Here is a 23,386-nt window from a genome sequence, read left to right on the forward strand (position 1 = left end):
GCATTTTGGTGGGTATTGGCTGCACATCCGGTTCGCCTGTCAAATAGCAGTGAGCGAGCCGCACACCCCTACAATAATGTGGCACATTGAAAGACAGGCAGTCAGACAGTAGGTACATGTTCTTGCTCACGATAGAACGGGAGTTGTTTGATTGCTCTGCTCGAATAGGAATTTAAACCCTCCCTATCAACTGATTTAAAGAGACGTTTTGACATTTGTCATTGCTTAGCATTCATTTCTGAAAGAAAATGGCGGATGTAGAGACTGGTGGTGCTGCGCCGGAGAAGAGCCTGGATGATTTCTTTGCCAAGAGGGATAAAAAAAAGAAGAAAGAAAAGGGAGGCAAGGGAAAGGAAGCCCCATCTGGGCCCACACCAATTGTATTGAAAAAGAACAAGAAGGAAAAGGAGAAGTCCGGCACGAAAAATGAAAATCAAGATGCGCAGCCGGAGAAGGTAACGTTGGCTAGCCCCACGCCAGTCACGGTTGGCACATACTGCTGCTACTAGCCAAATCAATCTGTTGCTAACTAGCTAGCTAGTTTGTCTGCTAACAGTGAGGACTCGTGGCTGTTTAGTAATAAACCATATCTGGCTAGTTATTATACTGGCCTAACACACGACTTCTGGAGATGCATATTTAAGGTTAGCTACCTTACTAACTAATGAACTAGTTCCTCAAACAGCAATTCAATCATTTAGATCGCTGCTAGATAAGCCAGCAAGCTCAACACTTATTCCAGACGGTGAGCAGACATGTCTCGATAATTTTAGGCCGCGACAGTGTCAACTCTCTCGATTGGTCAACGTTAATCAGCTAGGTAACTACGTTAACTGACTTAACTTTATCCATTTGGAAGATTAGTAATGTTGCTAGCTAGTTTGCACGATTCGCAATAGTAGATGCTTAGGCCTCTAATCTTCTCAGAATTTACAGATGGTTAGCCTGAGCAATGGGGACTGCAGCGGTTAGACTCAGAACATTTGTGCGGGAAATGCACTGAGAGCATAACTTACTGGTGATGATGTTAGTAACATTTTCAGCAGATAACGTTATCTAGTTACTAAATGCACATTTTATTATGATTCTGATAACCGCACAACAAGCATAGGCAGCCGATAGTGCCGGTCTAACGTTAACTGTCAACCTGTCCCCTCTGGGATACCTTAGCTAATTAATATCAGGGTTTCACCCTGGTGTGATTCTGTGCGGAGGTTATGACACTTATTCCAGAGGCAGTGTGACATGTTGTGATGACCGTCCCAAGTCAGGGTGTGGCCTGTATCCAGATCCTAGTTTCTAGTTATTTGGCCCCTTGACAGATGTTCCTTTGCATGGTCAAATTTTACATGATAAATTGAGATTGACATGATGACAAGCAAATGTATGAACTACGAAGCCGTGGATTGCTAAACCGCCAGTTAGTGGGGGGTGTAACTGATAAACTGTGTGCTCTGTCTGCAGGAGGATGAGGAGTGGAAGGAGTTTGAGGCAAAGGAGGTGGATTACAGTGGACTCAGACTGCAGGCTCTGCAGATAAGGTAAAACTGAACATAAGGGGGGACAGGGTAACATTCATTCAGTAGGCGCTACCCTAATGACATGTTAAACATCTGTACTAGTGGCACATTTTTTTTGTTGATTGGGTTTTCTCTGGTGATTGTGGCAGTGATGAGAAGGAGGAAGAGGAGTATGAGGAGGAGGTCGGTGAGGATGGAGAGATTATCCTGGTCAGTGGAGACAAAATGTCTGGACCCTGGAACAAATCTGGTGCCCTGCCCCCAGCCGCTGCCCCTGTTGGTGAGTATACTTCTCTCCACTCTATGTATCACTTCCACATTGTCTTATTTTAGTGTGTATGTATGTGGGTTACTCCAATAGATATTTTGGCTATTACTAATTATGAGGCTTGCCCTTTGTTTTCACTGACTGGTTTGCTTCATCTCTGCTTTTGTCTCTACAGAGGTGGAAGAGGTGCCTGAGTCCAAGCCTTCTGGGGTGTACCGCCCCCCAGGGGCCCGACTGACTACCACAAAGCGTGGCCCCAACCAGGGGCCCCCTGAGATCTTCAGCGACACACAGTTCCCCTCACTCATGGCCGGCTCCAAACATGTGGAGACACGCAGGTGAGTGAACCTAAACTTCACATATCACTCATCTTATGCCTGTTGCATGCTTCCCAGGCAAAAAGTTTGCGCATGTATTATGACAGTTTTGTGATGTTTTTGTTCATTTTGCTGTCCGGCATGTTTTTTCAGCTGTTCGCGCAAACTAGGGCTGTCCCCAACTAAACAAATCTTGGTTGACCGAAGGTAGTCTGTTATGGATTTGTTTAAAAGTGTGTTTTTCCACAGGATCTGTCTGTTTTAATAAAATCAACTGTATGCATTGAGCTTGTCTGATGCTTTTCAAGATTACGGTTTGATGAAATAAGACAGAAGCCTCAAGAGGGTGCCAGAGACCTATATATCCAGAAGAGAGAAACCTTACTCCTCTCACTCCTGCTGGCCATTACACTCCTGAAGTTGCTGGTAATAGGCTTCGCTACGTGAGGAGTCGGCAACCTTTCTAATGTGGAATGCCAATTTATCTTACCTGCGTGGCAGTTATGTGAAACAGTTTCATTTAATTTATAATAACCACTTCATATCTCAAATCATTGTCATGTGCTTAATCCAAATATAAAAGATACAAACCTAAAACTTAACACCTATTGCCAACTATATATATGCCATTTAGCAGACGCTTTTATCCAAAGCGACTTACAGTCATGTGTGCATACATTCTACGTATGGGTGGTCCCGGGAATCGAACCCACTACCCTGGCGTTACAAGCGCCATGCTCTACCAACTGAGCTACAGAAGGACCACAACTATGTGAAAATAGCCTACATAAAGCCAACAAATTAAAAACATTGCAGCCTGCAGGTAGCAAATATCCTGATAAAAATCCTATAAATCACATTAGATACACATGGCCTGTCTGCAACGAACTTGAAACATTGTATTAACTTGGGTCCGGCCTGCCCTCAGTTTCCTCCGCCAGAGAGCTCAGGACAGATGCAGCAGTAGAAAATTTACGCAAGGGATAAAGGAGCTCACTCGAGCTGAGTAATGGCACCTCAAATTTTCTACTGCTTGAGCTCCTGTTTCTTTTATAGAATATTAGCTCAAAGTATTGTGGAGCTCCTGCACCTAAATATGAACAGTACCAGATACCAAAATAAGTACCGGAACCTATTTCAGTCCAAGTCGAGCACTAATAAGTAGTAATCAGGTAGGCCTATTTTACTACTTTTCCACTGGGTCAGAGAATTACATTTTTCCCTTTCACACTGATTGCTTATCAAAAGGTAGACAGCTGGAAAGATATTAAAATACATTGCGGAACTATTGTAATTCTCAATGATGTAAAAACAGACTTAATTTGCTTGCTGTTTGAAGTCAGAATATTACTTTGAGAAGCTCATCAGTGGTGGTGCGTTAAGGCCAGTAAGAAATACGATCAGATCCCCAAATGTGCACATTTATATGCCTAGATTTGCGCGCAGGACATGTAGCCTATAGGCTTACTCAACATTGACAGGAGTGCTCCACACAAGACAATGACTAAATTAACAACTTGTTTCTCACAAGTGTTTGCTGAGTGCACAACTTATGCTACAATGTGTCCACTCCGACAATGATAACAGGAAGACTGGAATAATAATATTGAATGCATTAATATAATTTACTTTAACAATGTAGATTAGGGGTAAATGTACTACTGGTGTTATATGTAATGGGGGATATACACTAACAATCTAACACAAACAATGAATGTGTACAAATTGGCGGGGGAGAGTGCATTCTGTAGAGAAGTGCATTGTACGTCTGGGTGCATGGTCAATTCGAAGTCTGCATTGGCCAATGTGGAATTTGCGGTGATACGGCCTCAGCAGAAGTCGGGGCATTCATACTTGCGCTTCGTGGAGAAGTGCAGAGCGGTTGTCAAGGAAGTGAGTTTGTTTCCTACATGATGTACCGCCCCCACCTACCGTCAACCAATCATGTAAATGCAGAGCTGTACAGAGCCCTCTGCATTTACAACATTTGGGAGGTGCATGGGAATTGCAGTACGGAGCTGTATTTGGCCTCTGCATGCCTCTGGAGGCTCCGCAATTGCTTCGCACCCTCCAAATGGAGTCTCCAACCACATTTTCCGATCACGCATAAATTAGCTTTTAGTCTCCACAATGGATTAGTTCAATGAGGGGTGTGTGTGTACAATGCATTCGACTCGTATTCAAACTAGAGGTCGACAGACGAATTGGAATGGCTCTGCATGGGTAACTCTGCTTCGATGGTGGCTGTTGTCGTTGATGCTGGTTCGAGCCCAGGGAGGAGCGGAAGCTATACTGTTACTGGCAATACTAAAGTGCCTATAAGAACATCCAATAGTCAAAGGTATATGAAATACAAATGGTTTAGAGGGAAATAGTCCTATAATTCCTATAACTACAACCTAAAGTCTTACCTGGGAATATTGAAGACTCATGTTAAAAGGAACCACCAGCTTTCATATGTTCTGAGCAAGGAACTGAAACGTTAGCTTTCTTACATAGCACATGTTGCACTTTTACTTTCTTCTCCAACACTTTGTTTTTGCATTTATTTAAACCAAATTGAACATGTTCATTTATTTGAGGCTGAATAGATTTTATTGATATATTAAGTTAAAATAAGTGTTCATTTTGTATCGTCATTATTACAAATAAAAATCGGCCGATTTTAATCGATATCAGCTTTTTTGCTCATCCAATAATCGGTAGCGGCGTTGAAAAATCATAATCGGTCGACCTCTAATTCAGACCCCTTGACCATTTCCACATTTTGTTACATTGCAGACTTATTCTAAAAATGAATTAAATTCATGTTTTTCCTCAATCTACACATAGTACCTCATAATGACAAAGTGAAAAAAGGTTTTTAGAATAAATAAATAAAACACAAATGCCTTATACTTTAGTATTCAGAACCTTTGCTATGACTTGAAATTGAGCTCAAATGCATCCTGTTTCCATTGATCATCCTTGATGTTTCAACAACTTGATTGGAGTCCACCTGTGGTAAATTCAATTGATTGGACATGATTTGGAAAGGCACACACCTGTCTAGAAACAGTTGAAGTTGGAAGTTTACATACACTTAGGTTGGAGTCATTCACTTGTTTTTCAACCACTCCACAAATGAACTATAGTTTTGGCAAGTTGGTTAGGACATCTACTTTGTGCATGATGTATAAATTCACTTTCACAATTCCAGTGGGTCAGAAGTTTACATACACTAAGTTGACTGTGCCTTTAAACAGCTTTGGAAATGACAAAATTATGTCATGGCTTTAGGATCTTCTGATAGGCTAATTGACATCATTTGAGTCAATTGGAGGTGTACCTGTGGATGTATTACAAGGCCTACCTTCAAACTCAGTGCCTCTTTGCTTGACATCATGGGAAAATCTAAAGAAATCAGCCAAGACCTCAGAAAAGAATTGTAGAACTCCACAAGTCTGGTTCATCCTTGGGAGCAATTTCTAAACGCCTGAAGCTACCACGTTCATCTGTACAAACAATAGTACGCAAGTGTAAACACCATGGGACCACAAGGCCGTCATATCGCTCAGGAAGGAGACACGTTCTGTCTCCTAGAGATGAACGTACTTTGGTGCGAAAAGTGAAAATCAATCCTAGAACACAGCAAAAGACCTTGTGAAGATGCTGGAGGAAACGGGTGCAAAAATATCTATAGCCACAGTAAAACGAGTTCTATAACAACATAACCTGAAATGCCGCTCAGCAAGGGTAAAGCCACTGCTCCAAAACCGCCATCAAAAAGCCAGACTACGGTTTGCAACTGTACGTGGGGACAAAGATTGTACTTTTTGGAGGAATGTCCTCTGGTCTGATGAAACAAAAATAGTACTGTTTGGCCATAATGACCATCGTTAAGCTTGGAGGGAAAAAGACACCATCCCAACCGTGAAGCATTGGGGTGGCAGCATCAAATTGTGGGGGTGCTTTGCTTCAGGAGGGCCTGGTGTGGTGCACTTCATGAAATAGATTGCATCATGAGGGAGGAAATTTGACAAGTTAAACAATTTAAAGGCAATGCTACCAAATACTAATTGAGTGTATGTAAACTTCTGACCCACTGGGAATGTGATGAAGAAAATAAAAGCTGAAATAAGTCATTCTCTCTACTATTATTCTGACAGTTCGCATTCTTAAAAAAAGTGGTGATTCTAACTGACCGAAGACAGGGAATTATATATTTATTTATTTTTGCCCTTTTTCTCCCCTATTTCGTGGTATCCAATTGTTGTAGTAGCTACTCTTGTCTCATCACTACAACTCCTGTACGGGCTCGAGAGAGACGAAGGTTGAAAGTCATGCGTCCTCCGATACACAACCCAACCAAGCCGCACTGCTTCTTAACACAGTGCGCATCCAACCCGGAAGCCAGCCGCACCAATGCGCCGGAGGAAACACCGTGCACCTGGCCACCTTGGCTAGCGCACACTGCGCCCAGCCCGCCACAGGAGTCGCTGGTGCGCGATGAGACAAGGACACCCCTACCGACCAAGCCCTCCCTAACCCGGGCGACGCTAGGCCAGTTGTGCGCCGCCCCACGGACCTTACGACAGAGCCTGGGCGCGAACCCAGGGACTCTGATGGCACAGCTGGCGCTACAGTACAGAGCCCTTAACCACTGCCCCACCCAGGAGGCCCCAGACAGGGAATTTTTACTGAGATTAAATGTAATTTATGACTTCAACTGTAAGGTTCCACAGTTGATAGTGCATGTCAGAGCAAAAACCAAGCTGTGAGGTTGAAGGAATTGTTGAAGGAATTGTCTGTAGAGCTCTGAGACAGGATTGTGTTGAAGGCACATCTGGGGAAGGGTACCAAAACATTTCTACCGCATTGAAGATCCCCAAGAACACAGTGGCCTCCATAAATGGAATAAGTTTGGAACCACAAAGACTCCTAGAGCTGGCCTCACGGCCAAACTGAGCAGTCGGGGGAGATGGGCCTTGGTCAGGGAGGTGACCAAGAACTCAATGTACTTTCTGGATATTTCTGGAAAACAACCTGACAGAGCTTGAGAGGATCTGCAGAGAAGACTGGGAGAAACTCCCCAAATACAGGTGTGCCAAGCTTGTACCAAAGACTCAAGCCTATAATCGCTGCCAACGGTGCTTTAACAAAGTATGTACATGTTTCAGTTTTCCTTTTCTTAATACATTTGCAAATATTTCTAAAAGCCTGTTTTTTGCTTTGTCATTTTGGGGTATTGTGTGTAGGTTGATCAGGGGGGAAACCAATTTAATCCATTTTAGAATAAGGCTGTAATGTAGCAAAGTGTGGGAAAAAGTCAAGGGGTTTGAATACTTGCTGAATGTTACTGATCGACTAAAACAATCTCCGTTGACAAACAGCCTAACAACCAAACAATCAACCAGTTGACTAACTGGGGTCAACCGTAGTGCGCTCAACATTTCTCTTGATGTCGTTGGTGACTGGTTATCAGTACTACTCTTAGTATGAGTGGGAAACATGAAGTGTAGTCTCTCAGCGAGAGACGACTAATTTTCATGCAAAGTTGTTCACTGCACCAAACATCTTAGCTAAATGTAAAATTGTGTGACTAAGACTTCCTTGGCCAAAACATCTAACTTAATGACACATTTCTTGATTGATCTTGGATTAATTCTGACAATTTTGAGGAAGTGTTTCTGGTTGTTGCTTCAGTGGCTCGAGGGTCAAACAACCGTAATATTATTTTCTTGTTTTTCAAGTGACTGTCTTTAAGGGGTATACAAGCAGATGTCGTTTCGCCTAGCTGAGTTCTGCTAGGAGCAAACCAAACTAATGTATGTGGATTCCTTTAGACACAGTGTAGAAACTTTGTTTAATATGTCCAATGCTTGGGTTTCAGGGACAGAGAGATGGAGAAGTCCTTTGAGGTTGTGAAGCACAAAAACCGTGGCCGAGAGGAGGGAGGCAGTGGCGCTTCCCTGCAGCAGTTGGAGCTTGGTAACCAGTACGCCATCCTGGGGGACAAGTAGTGGCCTGCACAGCCAGCGTGGTCTTACCCAGCTGCCAGAGGGAGCTGAGCTACAGCAGTGTACCTAACTACAGCACAGTCCTGACAACAAACACTGGTGTTGCTGCCACCATCACACTGGACCTCTCCTTCTCACGTACCACAGTACAATACATACAGTATACATACAAATACCTCACACAGTCAACCATATACACTAACACACACACTTTACATCTACAGACACTCCCACAATGTCAATACATTCATGTGTATATACAGTACATACACAAAGCACCTGGTTGGCAAAACTGAAAGACTACATCCAAAATGGTTGTGGCAACGGGGATCAACTGAAACAAATATCAAAACTATATGATACACCCATATGAATGACACTGCAGCAACAACAGCAAAGGCAACTTTAGGTTGTCTTTTGTGGATTGTATTCAGAGCAGCAGTGGTATGGTACAACTTCTCTCTGGACTTCAACTTTCTTTGATAAAGCCACAGAGGATCAAAGAAGACACAAAATTGGGCAAGATTAAATGGACTGTTGAGAATGGATATATTTTTTTTGTGAGATCGTTATAACCCAAACTGCACATGGTTTGTAATTGTTGGGGTGCGTTATGGTTTGGGCACACGAGTGGAGACTATCTCGGTTGCATGGCTGTGGTGACCATGTTGAGCGGGGACTTTGCTCTTATTGGTGGTGAGTGGGGCAAACGCCAGCCCTGCAGAAGAGAACCACCAGGCTCTTCCACTTAGATACTTTGATTTCCTCAAAGGGACTCCTACAAAGATCTGTGAACACGGGAGAGAAGTTATGGTCCTCATTCTGAATGACTATTTAAAAGTGGCCTTAGTGTAAAGAGAGAAACTGCCTCGTCCTCTAGAGAGAAACTTACTGGTTGTCTCGCGCGCTGTTGCTTGCCTCCTGGATCGCACCAACCTCCCAAATTCAATAATGTAGTGCTGAGTTTCAGTTTGTCAGATTACACCAACTGTCCTTCATATCCACTGTTTGACTTGCTCGTCCTTTTTTTATTTGATTATTAACATCGGCAAAACATTTAAGCTCTTTTCTAATCTGAAGTCATTACTTTGGTAGATTACTTCTAATTTTTTAAAGCATTCTGAGGATTCGGTCCGGAGTTTTTGTTTTACTTAGAGGGCTGTTTTCTTCACCATAGTTTTTATGTACTTACACCATTTTGTATAGGTGGGACAGAGGGAAGTGGATTGACATTGTTACAGGTGCAAAGACATTAGCTACAGCGTCCCAAAAATGACCCTTCTGTACTCGATGCCTGTAATTGACCGCAGTAAGTATGGCCTGTCATACTGCTGTCCATTTTTTTTTTATTACTTAGTTCAGTTGGAAAGAGTTCAGATCCTTTGACTTTATCCACATTTTGCTACGTCACAGCCTTATTCTAAAATGGATTAAATATTCTCATCAGTCTATACACAATACCCCATAATGGCAAAGCGAAAACATGTTTTTAGAAATTTTAGCAAATTTATAAACATTTACATAAGTATTCAGACACTTTGCTATGAGACTCAAAATTGAGCTTAGGTGTATCCTGTTTCCATTGATCATCCTTGATGTTTCTACAACTTGATTGGAGTCCACCTGTGGTAAATTAAATTGATTGGACATGATTTGGAAAGGCACACACCTTGACAGTGCATGTCAGAGTAAAAGTTTGGAACCACTAAGACTCTTCCTAGATCTTCCCGCCCAGCCAAACTGAACAATCGGGGGAGAAGGTCAGGGTGGTGACCAAGATACCCAATGGTCACTTGATAGAGCTTCAGAGTTCCAAGATTGTTGCGTCATACCCAAGAAGACTCAAGGCTATATTCTCTGCCAAAGGTGCTTCAACAAAGTACTGAGTAAAGGGTCTGAATACTTATGTAAATGTGAGTTTATTTTTTCCCAAAAAATCATCTGTTTTTGCTTTGTTATATGTAAATTTATGGGGGATAAACAATTTAATCAATTTTACAATAAGGCTGTAATGTAACAAAATGCTGGAAAAGTTAAGGAGCCTGAATATCTACTGAATGCACTGCATCTGTTTACTTTCTCTTATGCTCATTGCATTGCTTCAGTCCAAGGCATTGAAGTTTGCCTTGTTCTGCAGCATGGAACTCACCCATTTTCCTCCCTCCTCCCCATAGAGATAGATGCCCTCAAAGGTTGTTCCAAAGATATGAAGAATATTATTTCAGCACTTATTGAAATGTTTGTAGAGCAGGTCTATGACATGTAATCGTGGTCATGGAGAGCTTCAGTCAGTGGCTGCAGTCTGACTTTTTATTTTTGGGTTTAGATGAGAATAAGAATGTTTGCATTTCCTTAGGTTGAACAGAGGGTTAGAACTAAAAAAGAGCTGGAGTTAATTTCTGTCAAAGCCAATCGAAAGGAGATGTGGAGGGCAATGTAACACATTATGCAGCCTGTGGTCCTCTGCCAAAACATTGTGGGTGGAAGTAGTGAAAATGTCTGAGGACTTAATCAAAGAACAGTTTAACAAAAAATAAACAGTGATCCTTGTGAAGGGTGTCCTGTGAGTTCTTAACCTGAAAGTAGCTGTTTTACAGGTAAGCTAGATGTTCAAATAAAAGGCCACACTGAGAAACCAGTCTGCATAAGTATTGGCAACTGGTACTGTGTTTCAGTAAGCACAATAATGCACATGGTCTAATAAATTATATTTTAGATCACCATTTTGGGTTGAGCCTTAAATGTTATTACAATTTAAAATCGAATGAAGTTCAAGCAACATTTTATGCTCAGGAGTTATTTTTTGGGACAAATATTTGGTGAAATAGGTAGTGGACTGGGCACATTTATGACATCTGTCAGAGACCACAGATTTTATTTTGTCCCAGCACTTCATTGGCTTCCTTTTGTTGTCTCTGTCGCCACAACTTCATGACTACTGACCACAAAGAACTAGTTATAAAGAAGAGGAGGCAACGAGAAGAAGCCAATTGGAATTAGGAGTACCAGGACCTAGCCAAAGTCTGCTACAGGTGCAAACGATATGCAAGTCTCTGGCTTTCATCAGGTGCAAACGATTATTAAATATTAGCTGACATTACTCAACTCCACATTATCAACTGGGTGGTTTGGGCCAGAGACTTACATATATCAAAGCTGTGATATGCCACGGGTATGACAAAACGCTTATTTTTACTCTACTAATTACTTTGGTAACCAATAGTGATAGTGATAAGGCACCTTGGAGGGTTGTGGTATATGGCCAATTTACCACACCCCCTTTTGGCCTTACTGCTTAAATATACAATGGAGTTATGTGGGCAGACTACTTCCGACTACATCGAATCGCTGTCAGTAAATATTTGGAAAAATGTCAATTTCATTAATGGACCATGTACAGTGCCTTCTGAAAGTATTCAGACCTCTTGTTACTTTACTACCTTATTCTAAAATGGATTAAATAAATAAATCCTCAGCAATCTACACACAACCACATAATTGCAAAAGCGAAAATAGTTTTTAGGGACATTTTTGCAAATGTGTTGAAAACAAAAATATCTTATTTACTTAAGTATTCAGACCTTTTGCTATGAGACTTGAAATTGAGCTCCGGTGCATCCTGTTTCCATTGATCTACAACTTTCTACAACTTGTTTGGAGTCCACCTGTGGTAAATTCAATTGATTGGACATGATTTGGAAAGGCACACACCTGTCTATAGTGCATGTCAGAGCAAAAACCAAGCCGTGAGGTAGAAGGAATTGTCCGTAGAGCTCTGAGACAGTATTGTGTTGAGGCACAGATCTGGGGGAAGGGTACCAAAAATGGTCTGCAGCCTTGAAGGTCCCCAAGAACACAGTGGCCATCATTCTTAAATGGAAGACGTTTGGAACCACCAAGACTCTTCCTAGAGCTGGCTGCCCGGGCAAACTGCGCAATCGGGGGAGAAGGGCCTTGGTCAGAGAGGTGACCAAGAACCCGATGGTCACTCACAGAGCTCCAGAGTTCCTCTGTGGAGATGGGAGAACCTTCCAGAAGGACAACCATCTCTGCAGAACTCCACCAATCAAGCATTTATGGTTGAGTGGCTAGACAGAAGCCACTCCTCAGTAAAAGGTACATGACAGTCCACTTGGAGTTTGCCAAAAGGCACTGAAAGATTCTCAGACCATGAGAAACAAGATTCTCTGGTCTGATGAAACCAAGATTGAACAGTTTGGCTTGAATGCCAAGCGACAGTTCTGGAGGAAATCTGGCACCATCTCTACGGTGAAGCATTGTGGTGGCAGCAGTTGTTTTTCAGTGGCAGGGACTGGGAGACTAGTCAGGATCGAGGGAAAGATGAACTGCGCAAAGAATAGAGAGATCCTTGGTGAAAACCTGCTCCAGAGCGCTCAGGACCTCAGACTGGGACAAGGTTCACCTTCCAACAGGACAACGACCATAAGCACACAGCCAAGACAATGCAGGTGTGTTTTCGGGACAAGTCTCTGAATGTCCTTGTGTCCCAGCCAGAGCCCTGACTTGAACCCGATTGTCTTGAATGCACAGAAGTCTTGAGATTTCCGAGTTCCAAGTTGTTTTGAATGCAGCACGGGACTCCGAGTATGACTGGACATCAGTGGAGGCTGCTGAAGGGAGGACGGTTCATAATAATGGCTGGTACGGGGCAAATGGAATGGCATCAAAAACATGGAAAATGTGTGTCTGTATTTGACACCATTCCACAGATGCCGCTCCAGCCATTAACTCAAGCCCGTCCTCCCCAATGAAGGTGCCACCAACCTCCTGTGCTGGACATGGAAAGGATATTTGTGACGACTTAAAAGGGATGCAGAAGCACACCAGCACCCAATGTTATGTTTATTCTATGGCCAACCCTCTAGCTACCCCTTATTCCACACTATGCCCCCCGTCACTCATTTTCCCCATGTTTCTTCCTTCACTTGTTCTTCTCCTGATTTGACAACATCCAGGCTACTGTTGTTGCTACCCTACCGCTCTCCTGCTTATGATGGGGTTCAGACTGAATGCAGTGGTAATGGCGCTTGTAACGCCAGGGTAGTGGGTTCGATTCCCGGGACCACCCATACGTAGAATGTATGCACACATGACTGTAAGTCGCTTTGGATAAAAGCGTCTGCTAAATGGCATATATTATTATTATTATATATAAATGGCCTAGTATTTTTTATATTAAACCTACCTCACACATCCAGTTTTTCCAATTGTAACTCACCCACCAAAGATCACAATATGATGTTTTTACATTTTGTGTTATTTGTGCTGGTCTAATTCCTAAAAAGGAAAAGCAGAAGAATCCTTGCGCTCTCGGATAGTAATAATAGTTCATATGGTGCTCCTCACGAGATCCAGGTTGTATCACAACCGGGAGTCCCATAGGGCGGTGCACAATTGACCCAGCGTTGTCCGGGTTTGGCCGGTGTAGGCCGTCACTGTAAATAAGAATTTGTTCTTAACTGATTCACCTAGTTAAATAAAGGTGAAATAAAAGATGTGTAAATAGATATGTTATGTATAAAATCATGTGTATGCATTGTTTGCTAATGTGATTTCTTTATTAAAGCAATGTAATTGTTGGAGATCAGGTGTTTGATTGGTGACTAGGTGCATTCTTGTCAAATATGCTTATTCATTCATGATTATGGATACATTCTGCAATGAGTAAATCTGGATTTGAATTTGTATGTCAACAAGTTAAATTATGAATTGCAGTGCAATGAATCGAAATTGATTTCAGCGTGTTCATGTAGTTGGGAGAAATTATAAGTAATTAAATATACTGTAGAAGTCCACCGGCTGAAGGAGAAGAGGATCTGGTAAAATAAGGAAGGGTATCTTCCTAATATCATCTAGGTAGATAGCTAGTTTCTTTGCCACAAAAAAATTAATTAGCCTAGTATTCATGGCACATTGTACATATCCACCCAATTTAAAAGGTGGAAAAATCTTACCAATCTCACCATTCATATGGTGAAATTGTTATCTCACGTGTGGTACGGGTTACCTTTGAATAGTGATTTTGGACATTTTCAACTAAAACAGAGTCCGCATGTTCATTTTTCGGTAAATTGTCCTTTCTCACCAGTAGCAGCGTAGAACAAGCGTGTTAGCTACCCCAACAATTGGCATTACTAGGCTTCCATTTGCTGTATTGGCGAGATGGGGTAAGGTGTTGGGATGTGTTTATAATCTTTTTTTAAATATTTTTATTTGCATTGGAAAATGTGGTGTTTTTGCTCCATTCTTTTTAATGGAGCTTTTCATTACTATTTTTCTTCAGGTCGAGTGCATGATGTGCGAGTAGAGCTCTGCCAGTATGAGCCGGAAGCAGTCTCATTGGTCAGGTACATGCTCTGGCCTTGCACACCTGCCATCCTCAGACTGCCGTCTGCTCACTCACTACTCAAGCAGATAACCAGCCTGCAGCTTGAGAGTGGTGTTTCACTGAGGGCCATATGCCTGTGATTAAATGTTCCTCATAGGACAGTAAGTAATCAATTATGTAATCTGATTCAATACTATGTCAATACTATGTCTACTTTGTCTGCAAAAGTTCATAACCAAATTCCTGTTTTGATTAACAGATCTGTCATAGAAACCATGTGCTACTTGTATGTGAAGATGCATTTGCTGAATGTGCTGATGTCCTACTCTGATGTAGTAATGAATCAGTGCCTCGGTTAGGGTCTATTTTTCTCCACTTCCTGTCTGACTGATGTGCCCGAAGTGAACTGCCTGTTACTCAGGCACAGATTGGTAATTGGTACCATTGGATAGAAAACACTTTGAAGTTTGTAGAAATGTCAAAATAATGTATGAGACTGATATGGTAGGAGAAAATACAAAGGAAAACCAACCGGAACATTTTTTCTTGATGCTCTTTCAATGGAAAGCTATGGGTCCTATGCAATTCCAGTTCCCAGATAGCAATTTCTATGGCTTCCACTAGATGTCAACAGTCTTTGGCTTGTTTCTTCCCAAATGAGGAATCATTTTGAGTTTTGGTACAGGGAGTCAGAAATCAGTCTGTTGTCATTACTTCTATATTGAACATACTACTTTTCATATGAAATGTTATAGTTTAATTATATTTTAGTTTACCTGAGGATTAAATAGATACGTATTTGGACTTGTTTTAACAAAGTTTATAGTGGTAGCTTTTTGGATTCCTTTCTCTACGTGTTGAACGAGTGGATTACTCAAATCGATGGAGCCAGCTAAACTGACTTTTTTGGATATAAAGACGGATTTTATCTTACAAAACGTCCATGCATGTTGCAGCCGGGACCCTAGGAATTGCAAATCAGAGGAAGATTTTCAAAAAGTAAGTGAATATTTAATTGCTATTTGTGATTTTATGAAGCCTGTGCTGGTTGAAAAATATTTTGATGTGGAGCGCCATCCTCAAGCAATCGCATGGCATGCTTTCGCTGTAAAGCCTATTGTAAATCAGACAATGTAGTTAGATTAACAAGAATGTAAGCTTTTAACAAATATAAGACACTTGTATGTACCTGTATGTGTACACTTGTATGTACCTGTATGTATACACTTGTATGTTTAATATCCATCAATTTTATGATTATTTGAATTGCGCGCCCACCAAATTCACCGGAAGTTGTCGACAGGTGTCCCGCTAACGGGAAGCCTAGCCCTAAGAATTAAGTCCATTCATTTCAGTGACGAGACTTGTATACTGCCCTGACAAATGAGGCCAATGAGGAGTTCTGACACGCTGTGTCGAAACTTGATATGTTGCGCCGTCTGGCCCCAGAAACTGCCGATTTGTAGCTTTTTTTGGGCCTATTAAATGTTTTATCACCCCCCAAAAAAACATCAAAGCATAAGATATCAATTGTAATGTTTCCCTCTTTTATAAACACAAATTATCTATTAGAAACATCTGTTCCATTTTTGTCAAAAAATTGTACAGACAGCAGCATACCACTCTGCATCCCACTGCTGGCTTGCTTCTGAAGCTAATTCGGGTTTGTCCTGGTCGGTCTCTAGATTGGAGACCAGATGCTGCTGGAGATGGTGTTGGAGGGCCAGTTGGAGGCACTCTTTCCTCTGGTTTAAAAACATTTCCCAATGCCGAAGGGTAGTGATTGGGGACATTGCCCTGTGTAGGGTGCTGTCTTTCAGCTGGGATGTTAAATGGGTGTCCTGACTCTCTGTGGTCACTAAAGATTCCATGGAACTTATTGTAAGATTAGGGGTGTTAACCCTGATGTCCTGGCAAAATTCCCAATCTGGCCCTTATACCATCATGATCACTTAATCATCCCCAACTTACAATTGGCTCATTCATCTCCCCTGTAACTATTCCCCAGGTTGTTGCTGTAAATGAGAATGTGTTCTCAGTCAACTTACCTGGTTAAATTAAAAGTAATAGACTTCTAGTCTTTAATTGTATATGTTTATTGGGATCCACATGATCTGTTACAAAGCAGCAGCGACTCTTCCTAGGGTCCAACAACTATAAAGTTGTATCCAATTATAATTGACATCTCTTTACAGGACAATGTAACAGTGGTGGTAGCAGCGGATGGCATTTTTGGTTTGCCAAGAACAAGTAGTCTGGATCAATTTATGAGCCACCAAAACATGGGGAAAAGTACTTTGCAAACTGAGCTGAGGTGGATCAATTTGTTTGTAAGCCCATATCACCAACTGGGGTAATGCCTGAATGTAATATGCACTGCATTTCAAGGATACCTTCCATTGTTACCTTATGTACAACTGGAAGGGAATGTGAACAAAATCTAGAATGATTTGAAATCATGATATCAAACCTGGCCACTAATTGATATTTAAATGATGCAGTTGTCCCTCCACTTCATCTGTTTGACTCAGTGGTCTTATGGTTGGAGACCGTATGTTTGTATTGTGCATGTTGAATGTAATATTAACCTGATACCACTGTGTGATCTGCTTCAGGCAACAGCTCAGTACGTTATACCTGTACTGTACTTTATATATATATTTTTAAGGTTGCCATGGATTTCAAGCGGGCAACACCATCAAGTCCAAACCCAAAACAACGAAATTGGACGAGACAGGGGGTTTGGGTTGGGGGTTTCCTGCAAGCATGAGCACCCGCTTCACTTCTTGAACATGAAAAAGGGTGAAAGGTGGGATGCAGTAATAATTAGGTTTATTTTTTTTCATTTTCTTTTTCAGTTTATATTTTCAGTGTTTATATAAATAATTATGTATCTCTCCTGTAGTTTGTCAAATGCAGTGTACCTGCTGCGAGAGATGGAGGGGATGAGAGGCAAGGACATCAATCTCTTCTTCATGTATGATATTGCATGCAAGATGCAGCCACATGTGCAAGTAATGAACTTTTTTAAATTCAAGATCTCATTGACTTTAACATTTGAATAGTTTTCTCCCCAAAAAATTCACCTTAACATTTTGTCCATTTTTTACAGAAACTTTCCTGAATTGAAGCATGAGACCAAATTCGTTGTGCCAGTTTTCCATGCTTATGGACATGACTTGCCATGTCAGGTACTTGAACATGATCATTGATATTGTCAGTAGGTATTTATTTATATTTTATACGGTTTCACCAAATAACCCTTTTACCATGGTTTGACATGATTTTATATTTCTAGATGAAATCCAACAGCCGATATGTCGAAGGTGCTGGACTGGCAGATGGGGACCAGATCTAGAGGCTGTAGTCGTATCTGAGGCGCTTTGGGAAGGTCACCAAAGAAATGACGCCGTCCCATCGTATTGACCTCCTGACTGATGCACTTCTCCAACGTTGGAAAAAGATACACCAGAGACAACGTTAGTACACTTGGAATTGTTATTAATTTACTTGATGCTGGTTGACTCTGGTGATGTTCCTAACATTTCCTGTTTTTTTTTGTTGTAGTGGACTCTCTGCCACAGAGGTTTGCAACAGAAGTTGCAACAGAGGCAGAAAGGGAAATGGCAGAAATGGCCTCTTCAAAGGTAAACCATTGTATCAATAATCTAAGCATAGAATTTCAGTATTGATTAGAAATGTTGTCACTATTGTTATGTTTTAAGAACCACACTGGACACCTTTAGGGACTGGGGAAGAAATATCAGTGTCACCCTTGAGAGGCAAAAACCTGCTCTGTGCTGTGCTGCAATATGTTGCAATGCTCCAGTAACATACAATTGCAATGTATGTTATTGATTTCAAATGACTAAACAAAGTTGTTATTTTTTGGTATGCATTATTGTTTGCCCTCTAATCCATTTTTCATTTCCAGGCCACAGCAGGAAAGTGGAGATGAAACAGCTGTTTGTCAGCTTGTGCAGATGGAGAGGTACTTCCTCAGTTTAACAATGCAATTGTTAGATCAATGAATATAATTGATCTCCCTGGTCAAAGTATTTAGAACCTTGCTGATGACAGAAAACTGAAGACGATGGAGAGGAAGAACAGCATCCTCCATCGATGGTCCCCCTCCAGCAGTCGCTTCCAGACTGCACTCCACAGACCGCAGAGTAACAGATTGTGAACATTCAGTCTGGTGATGGAATGGAGGTTCCTCTGTGGCCTGATGAGAAAATATGCAGTATATATATATATATATTGTTGGATGGTAGAAGAGTAATTGTATAGCAACTTTTGTCATTTTTTAAATGTTTTTTTAATGTTTTTTTTGTTTATATTGGATTACATTATTTTTTAAACATTTTATGTGTCTATTTTATCTGTTATCAATAGATGGTCAAGGTATTGCCAACCGCCTGTCCAAAAGGCTTGCCACAGTCGTTAGTAACACACAAAAAAATGTGAAGGACTACAACCTGAGGAGACAAGGTTTGTCCTCACAGATTTCACAGGCCCTGGTGTATGAGGATGCAGTGCAGGTGGACAGCACTGTTTGGTCCTGGAGAGCAGGAGGAGCAGAGGATGATGAGGAGTTTCACCTCAAGCAAAGGCTCTTTGTGCTCCATCCCCTCAGGCGTGGGAAGAGAAGCGGTACAATGAGGACGATGTCTTCACTGCCAAGAAGTTCTACTCACATGAGCAGTGACTGATTGTGGAGGCCAGAGCAAAATCAATTTTGTCTTGGGGCAAGACCTGTCCTTGCTGGAAATCTTGACGACCTCCAGCAGGCAGAAGGACAATGTGAATCGTTCAGAGGGGCTTTTATTGAGGGCAGTGGCAGAAACTTTGAAGTGTAGGACATCGAGGAAGTGGATGAGGATGACTATTATGATGGTGATGACGGTGACAGTAATGGTGATATTGATTGAGGAATAGATTGAGGCTGAGGGTTGCGGTTGCGGTGTCCATTATGTTTTAATTTATGTCATTGTATTCGGGCAAGTAGCCTAGTGGTTAAAGCAATGGACTAGTAACCGAAAGGTTGCAAGATTGCATTCCCGAGCTGACAAGGTAAAAATGTCGTTCTGCCCCTGAACAAGGCAGTTAACCCACTGTTCCTAGGCCGTCATTGAAAATAAGAATTTGTTCTTAACTGACTTGCCAAGTTAAGTAAAATAAAAATAAATTCCTGCCCTTTGTTTACAGTTGTATGTTTTATTGCTCTTTTGGGGTTAAAAGAAGCACATTTCTATTTAATTGTTAGATGTGATACAGGCCATTGTTGCATGTCATTTACTATTTATGTCATGGTGAGGAGAACCTGAGCCTGGTATACCCCAACTTGAGTCTAATGGAATAGACCGGTTTGCTTCCTCCAAAGTATTGTCTTTTTATTGACCTGTTAGTTGTGGAGTTTGTAAATATCAATTTAGATTATTTTGTAAATATTGTCATTTTGAATATCTAGATCACCATTGGCATTTTTAAATTACATAACTTCTGCACCTGGTCCTGCCTGGTTCCCCGCAACATTTTAACGGTCCAAAAATGGGTTTAGCAACTAAGGATTCTAGCTTTTATTATTATAAAGGAAATTATATCGACATTAGAGCCATAACAAACATCTAAATATCTACATATTTTTGGCCATATATGTGTTGCCCATTAAACCCCCTATACAGGCGCATTATCATAGGCCCTACGTCTATTTAGGATATTGCTTGACAATGATGAATGAATTATCAACGCAGAAGGTGGTACTACGATCTGTGTTTTCACTTTTGATGTTTGCCAAGGACAAGTAGGACTCAAGCAGATGGACTCATGTTCTCCACCTGGATATATTGCCTATATGCTGCAGCGCCATATGATGCAAGCAACCTACCACCATACGTGTTAGAACATACACTTATTTGCATGGTTTTAATATAGACAATGTTGACATATAGACTTAGGTCAAAGTCAAGTAGTAGCCTATTGAGCCCAAACAGATAGATGCACCTGTCGCATCCTTTCGCCTATATTAAAATCAACTAAGATGTGCTTATTACCGCATATGCCGATATGCTATTGCGTAGGCTATTTGAAGGAAAATTGGCCAAATGTGTAATTGTTACGAATCAATTAAACATGTTGGCCTTAAATAGATTACAATTTCTCCAGTAAACTAATACAACGGAAAGTGGATTACCAGTGGATAATACAGCTGACATTTTTGGATGTTTGTAGGCCGATCATTTGTCTTTATCATTCTTTTTTGACGTTGCTTACTTACTGTACATTTTAATTTCATTCACGAGGAGAATACAGGAGACTAATAAAGCAGACAGCGGATCATTTTGTGGCGCTGAAACCGCAGCGCAATCAATAGGCGAACGGCGCATTGTGCTGAAAATATAGCTAACTTGTTATGAAAGTGTTGTGCACAGCAACAGATGGAGAAAACCTACACCAGTCGAGTAAATAATTAACAATATTCTTCATTTTAATGTGACTTTACAAATAACATGAGGGCTTTAATTGGAGTCTTATTTATTCTGAGCCTAGGCCTATATAAAATAACTTAACTGGCTCAAGTAGGCTGAGGCTTATAACAGCGGGATTTTTTTATTAGGCCTATTATAATTGAAACTGTCCAGAAATGTAGTATCCTACATAAAACAATAATTGAAAGAAAAAAAGGCGACGTCTGTATCTGAATGTCTGTAACGGGGTAGCCTGATCCTTTAACGACCGAACAAACAGATGTCTCGATGGAATTCAATCAGCTCAGTTTGAAATGCGGCCTTATCCAGCGAGGGTACCGTTTTCTTAGCAAGGGAGAATTATTCACCTGGGTGGACTGTGAGAGGATCACATAACGCAATGATATGGTCATTGTAGCATGCGCTCCAGCAGGTACAGTGCCTTGCAGAAAGTATTCGGCCCCTTGAACTTTGCGAGCTTTTGCCACATTTCAGGCTTCAAAGATAAAGATATAAAACTGTATTTTTTTGTGAAGAATCAACAACAAGTTGGACACAATCATGAAGTGGAACGACATTTATTGGATATTTCTAACTTTTTTAACAAATCAAAAACTGAAAAATTGGGCGTGCAAAATTATTCAGCCCCCTTAAGTTAATACTTGTAGCGCCACCTGCCCCTGAACTGAATCATTGAAAAGTGAAAGACTAAAGTTACATACATGGGATGCTTTAGTGAATTTCAGAATGTCTGGAATAGAAAAGGCAGAAATAAAACAATTCAATAAACATTCGCAGCCAGTCATCCAAAACATAGCCCTATTTACCCTTTTTATGTCTCAACTCCCAAAATGTAGAACAGAGCAGACCCTACTAAAACGGGACTATCAATGAACATGATTCTGGAAAATGAATGCTCAGTTTCTGTCGTGCACTGTGTTGCGGTAACATGTACCGCTAGCAGCATTTTTGCCACATATTGTCACAGTGCCTTCAGAAAGTATTCACACCCCTTAACCTTTTCCACATGTTGTTGTTACAACCTGAATTTTAAATGGATTAAATTGTCATTTTTTGTCACTGTACCGCTAGCAGATACGTAATACGCTGTGAGCGGACCAAGTAATTGGGCGTCACTCTAAAGCGGGAAGGTGGAATAAACGAGTCAGGAGTAGGTTTTCTTGATTGAACACAGCTCTCTATTGAGGGCATTTGGTCAACACAAACAGTCCAACATAATCAATGAAAATCTTCCAAGGAAAAACATACATCTTCTTCTCCGGATGAAACCGGAACACAATAGGCTTATCTTTAAACTACAACAAAAAGTCACGGGATTGTCACCGTCTTAGTGGTTCTTCCTGGATAGCTCCTCTCTCTCGGTGGCCATCTTCCAGAGATAGTTTTTCCCCTTTCTGCTGGTTCCATTCTCTCTCTTATAGGGGAAGGAGAGTATGTCATTAGTACATATGCATATGTCAGCTGTGCTTACTCCTAGGTATTTAACATCTGTTCATTGGGGGCCAGAGCAGCGAACAGTTTTGACAAATAAAATTGGTGCCAGAGGTGGATACAGTGCCCTTGTTTGGTTTGAGGTACTGGAGGTGGACAGCTCCGTATTTGTCATTAGATTACTGGTTATCACTGCATTGTCGGAACTGCTTAACCAAATAAAATTTGATTTGGATTTGATTTGATTTGATTTGTCTACTGTGCCTCTGGTTACCTTGTCTCCCATGCCTTGTTGGGCTACTGTCCATGAGCCCAGCCTGCCCTCTGGTGGTCCTTCCACAACGCACAATACGCAATAATGTCAAAGTGGAATTATGTTTTTAGAAATTAATACAAAATGAAAAGCTGAAATGTCTTGAGTCAATATGTCAAATGCCTTTGTTATGAAATAAATAAATTCAGGAGTAAAAATGTGCTTAACAAGTCACATAACTTGCATGGACTCATTCTGTGTTCAATAAATGTTTAACATGATTTTTGAATGACTACCTCATCTCTGTTCCCCACACATACAGTTATCTGTACGGCTGCTCAGTCGAGCAGTGAATTTCAAACACAGATTCAACCACAAAGACCAGGGAGGTTTTCCAATGCCTCTCAAAAAAGGGCACCTATTGGTAGATGGGTTACATTTTTTTAAAAGCAGACATTGAATATCCCTTTGAGCGTGGTGAAGTTATTAATTACACTTTGGATGGTGTATCAATACACCCAGTCAGCACAAATATACAGGCATCCTTAACTCAGTTGCCGGAGAGGAAGGAACCCGCTTAGGGATTTCACCATGAGGCCAATAAATGGTGACTATAAAATGATTAGAGTTTAATGGCTGTGATTGGAGAAAACTGAGGATGGATCAACAACATTGCAGTTACCCCACAATACTAATTGACAGAGTGAAAAGAAGGAAGCCTGTACAGAACATATTCCTAAAAATGCATCCTGTTTGCAACT

The 23,386-nt window shown here is 41.2% G+C and overlaps 1 protein-coding gene and 1 long non-coding RNA gene across 4 annotated transcripts; both read left to right on the top strand.

The window, feature by feature from the left end:
* Positions 1–4: 4 nt before the first annotated feature.
* On the top strand, positions 5–10,658 carry LOC118361469 (protein CDV3 homolog). Of its 3 annotated transcripts, none has more exons than XM_035741432.2 (5): positions 5–455; positions 1,465–1,541; positions 1,670–1,800; positions 1,964–2,126; positions 2,259–2,390. In XM_035741432.2, exons 1-5 carry the CDS (start codon positions 249–251, stop codon positions 2,314–2,316), a joined length of 636 nt encoding a protein of 211 aa, XP_035597325.1. In that variant the 5' UTR covers positions 5–248; the 3' UTR covers positions 2,317–2,390. The 3 variants fall into 3 exon arrangements, with proteins under 3 accessions (XP_035597325.1, XP_035597326.1, XP_035597324.1); XM_035741433.2 differs by having other exon boundaries at positions 2,355–2,390; XM_035741431.2 differs by lacking the exon at positions 2,259–2,390 and adding an exon at positions 7,978–10,658 and having other exon boundaries at positions 6–455.
* Positions 10,659–16,183: 5,525 nt separating this feature from the next.
* On the top strand, positions 16,184–18,101 carry LOC118360467 (uncharacterized). The gene is made up of 5 exons (XR_004820873.2): positions 16,184–17,262; positions 17,359–17,467; positions 17,566–17,644; positions 17,752–17,932; positions 18,021–18,101. It is a non-coding gene; the product is annotated as an uncharacterized LOC118360467 (long non-coding RNA).
* Positions 18,102–23,386: the final 5,285 nt, after the last annotated feature.

Source organism: Oncorhynchus keta, chromosome 28 (assembly GCF_023373465.1).
Source record: "Oncorhynchus keta strain PuntledgeMale-10-30-2019 chromosome 28, Oket_V2, whole genome shotgun sequence".
Taxonomy (NCBI): Eukaryota; Metazoa; Chordata; class Actinopteri; order Salmoniformes; family Salmonidae; genus Oncorhynchus; species Oncorhynchus keta.

Bases quoted from the DNA above. Each gene is read 5' to 3' on its own strand.
- LOC118361469 (XM_035741431.2), top strand. From the start codon at position 249: ATGGCGGATGTAGAGACTGGTGGTGCTGCGCCGGAGAAGAGCCTGGAT. The intron at 456-1,464 runs GTAACGTTGGCT...CTCTGTCTGCAG, and splicing joins AAGATGCGCAGCCGGAGAAG to GAGGATGAGGAGTGGAAGGA. The intron at 1,801-1,963 runs GTGAGTATACTT...TTGTCTCTACAG, and splicing joins CCCAGCCGCTGCCCCTGTTG to AGGTGGAAGAGGTGCCTGAG.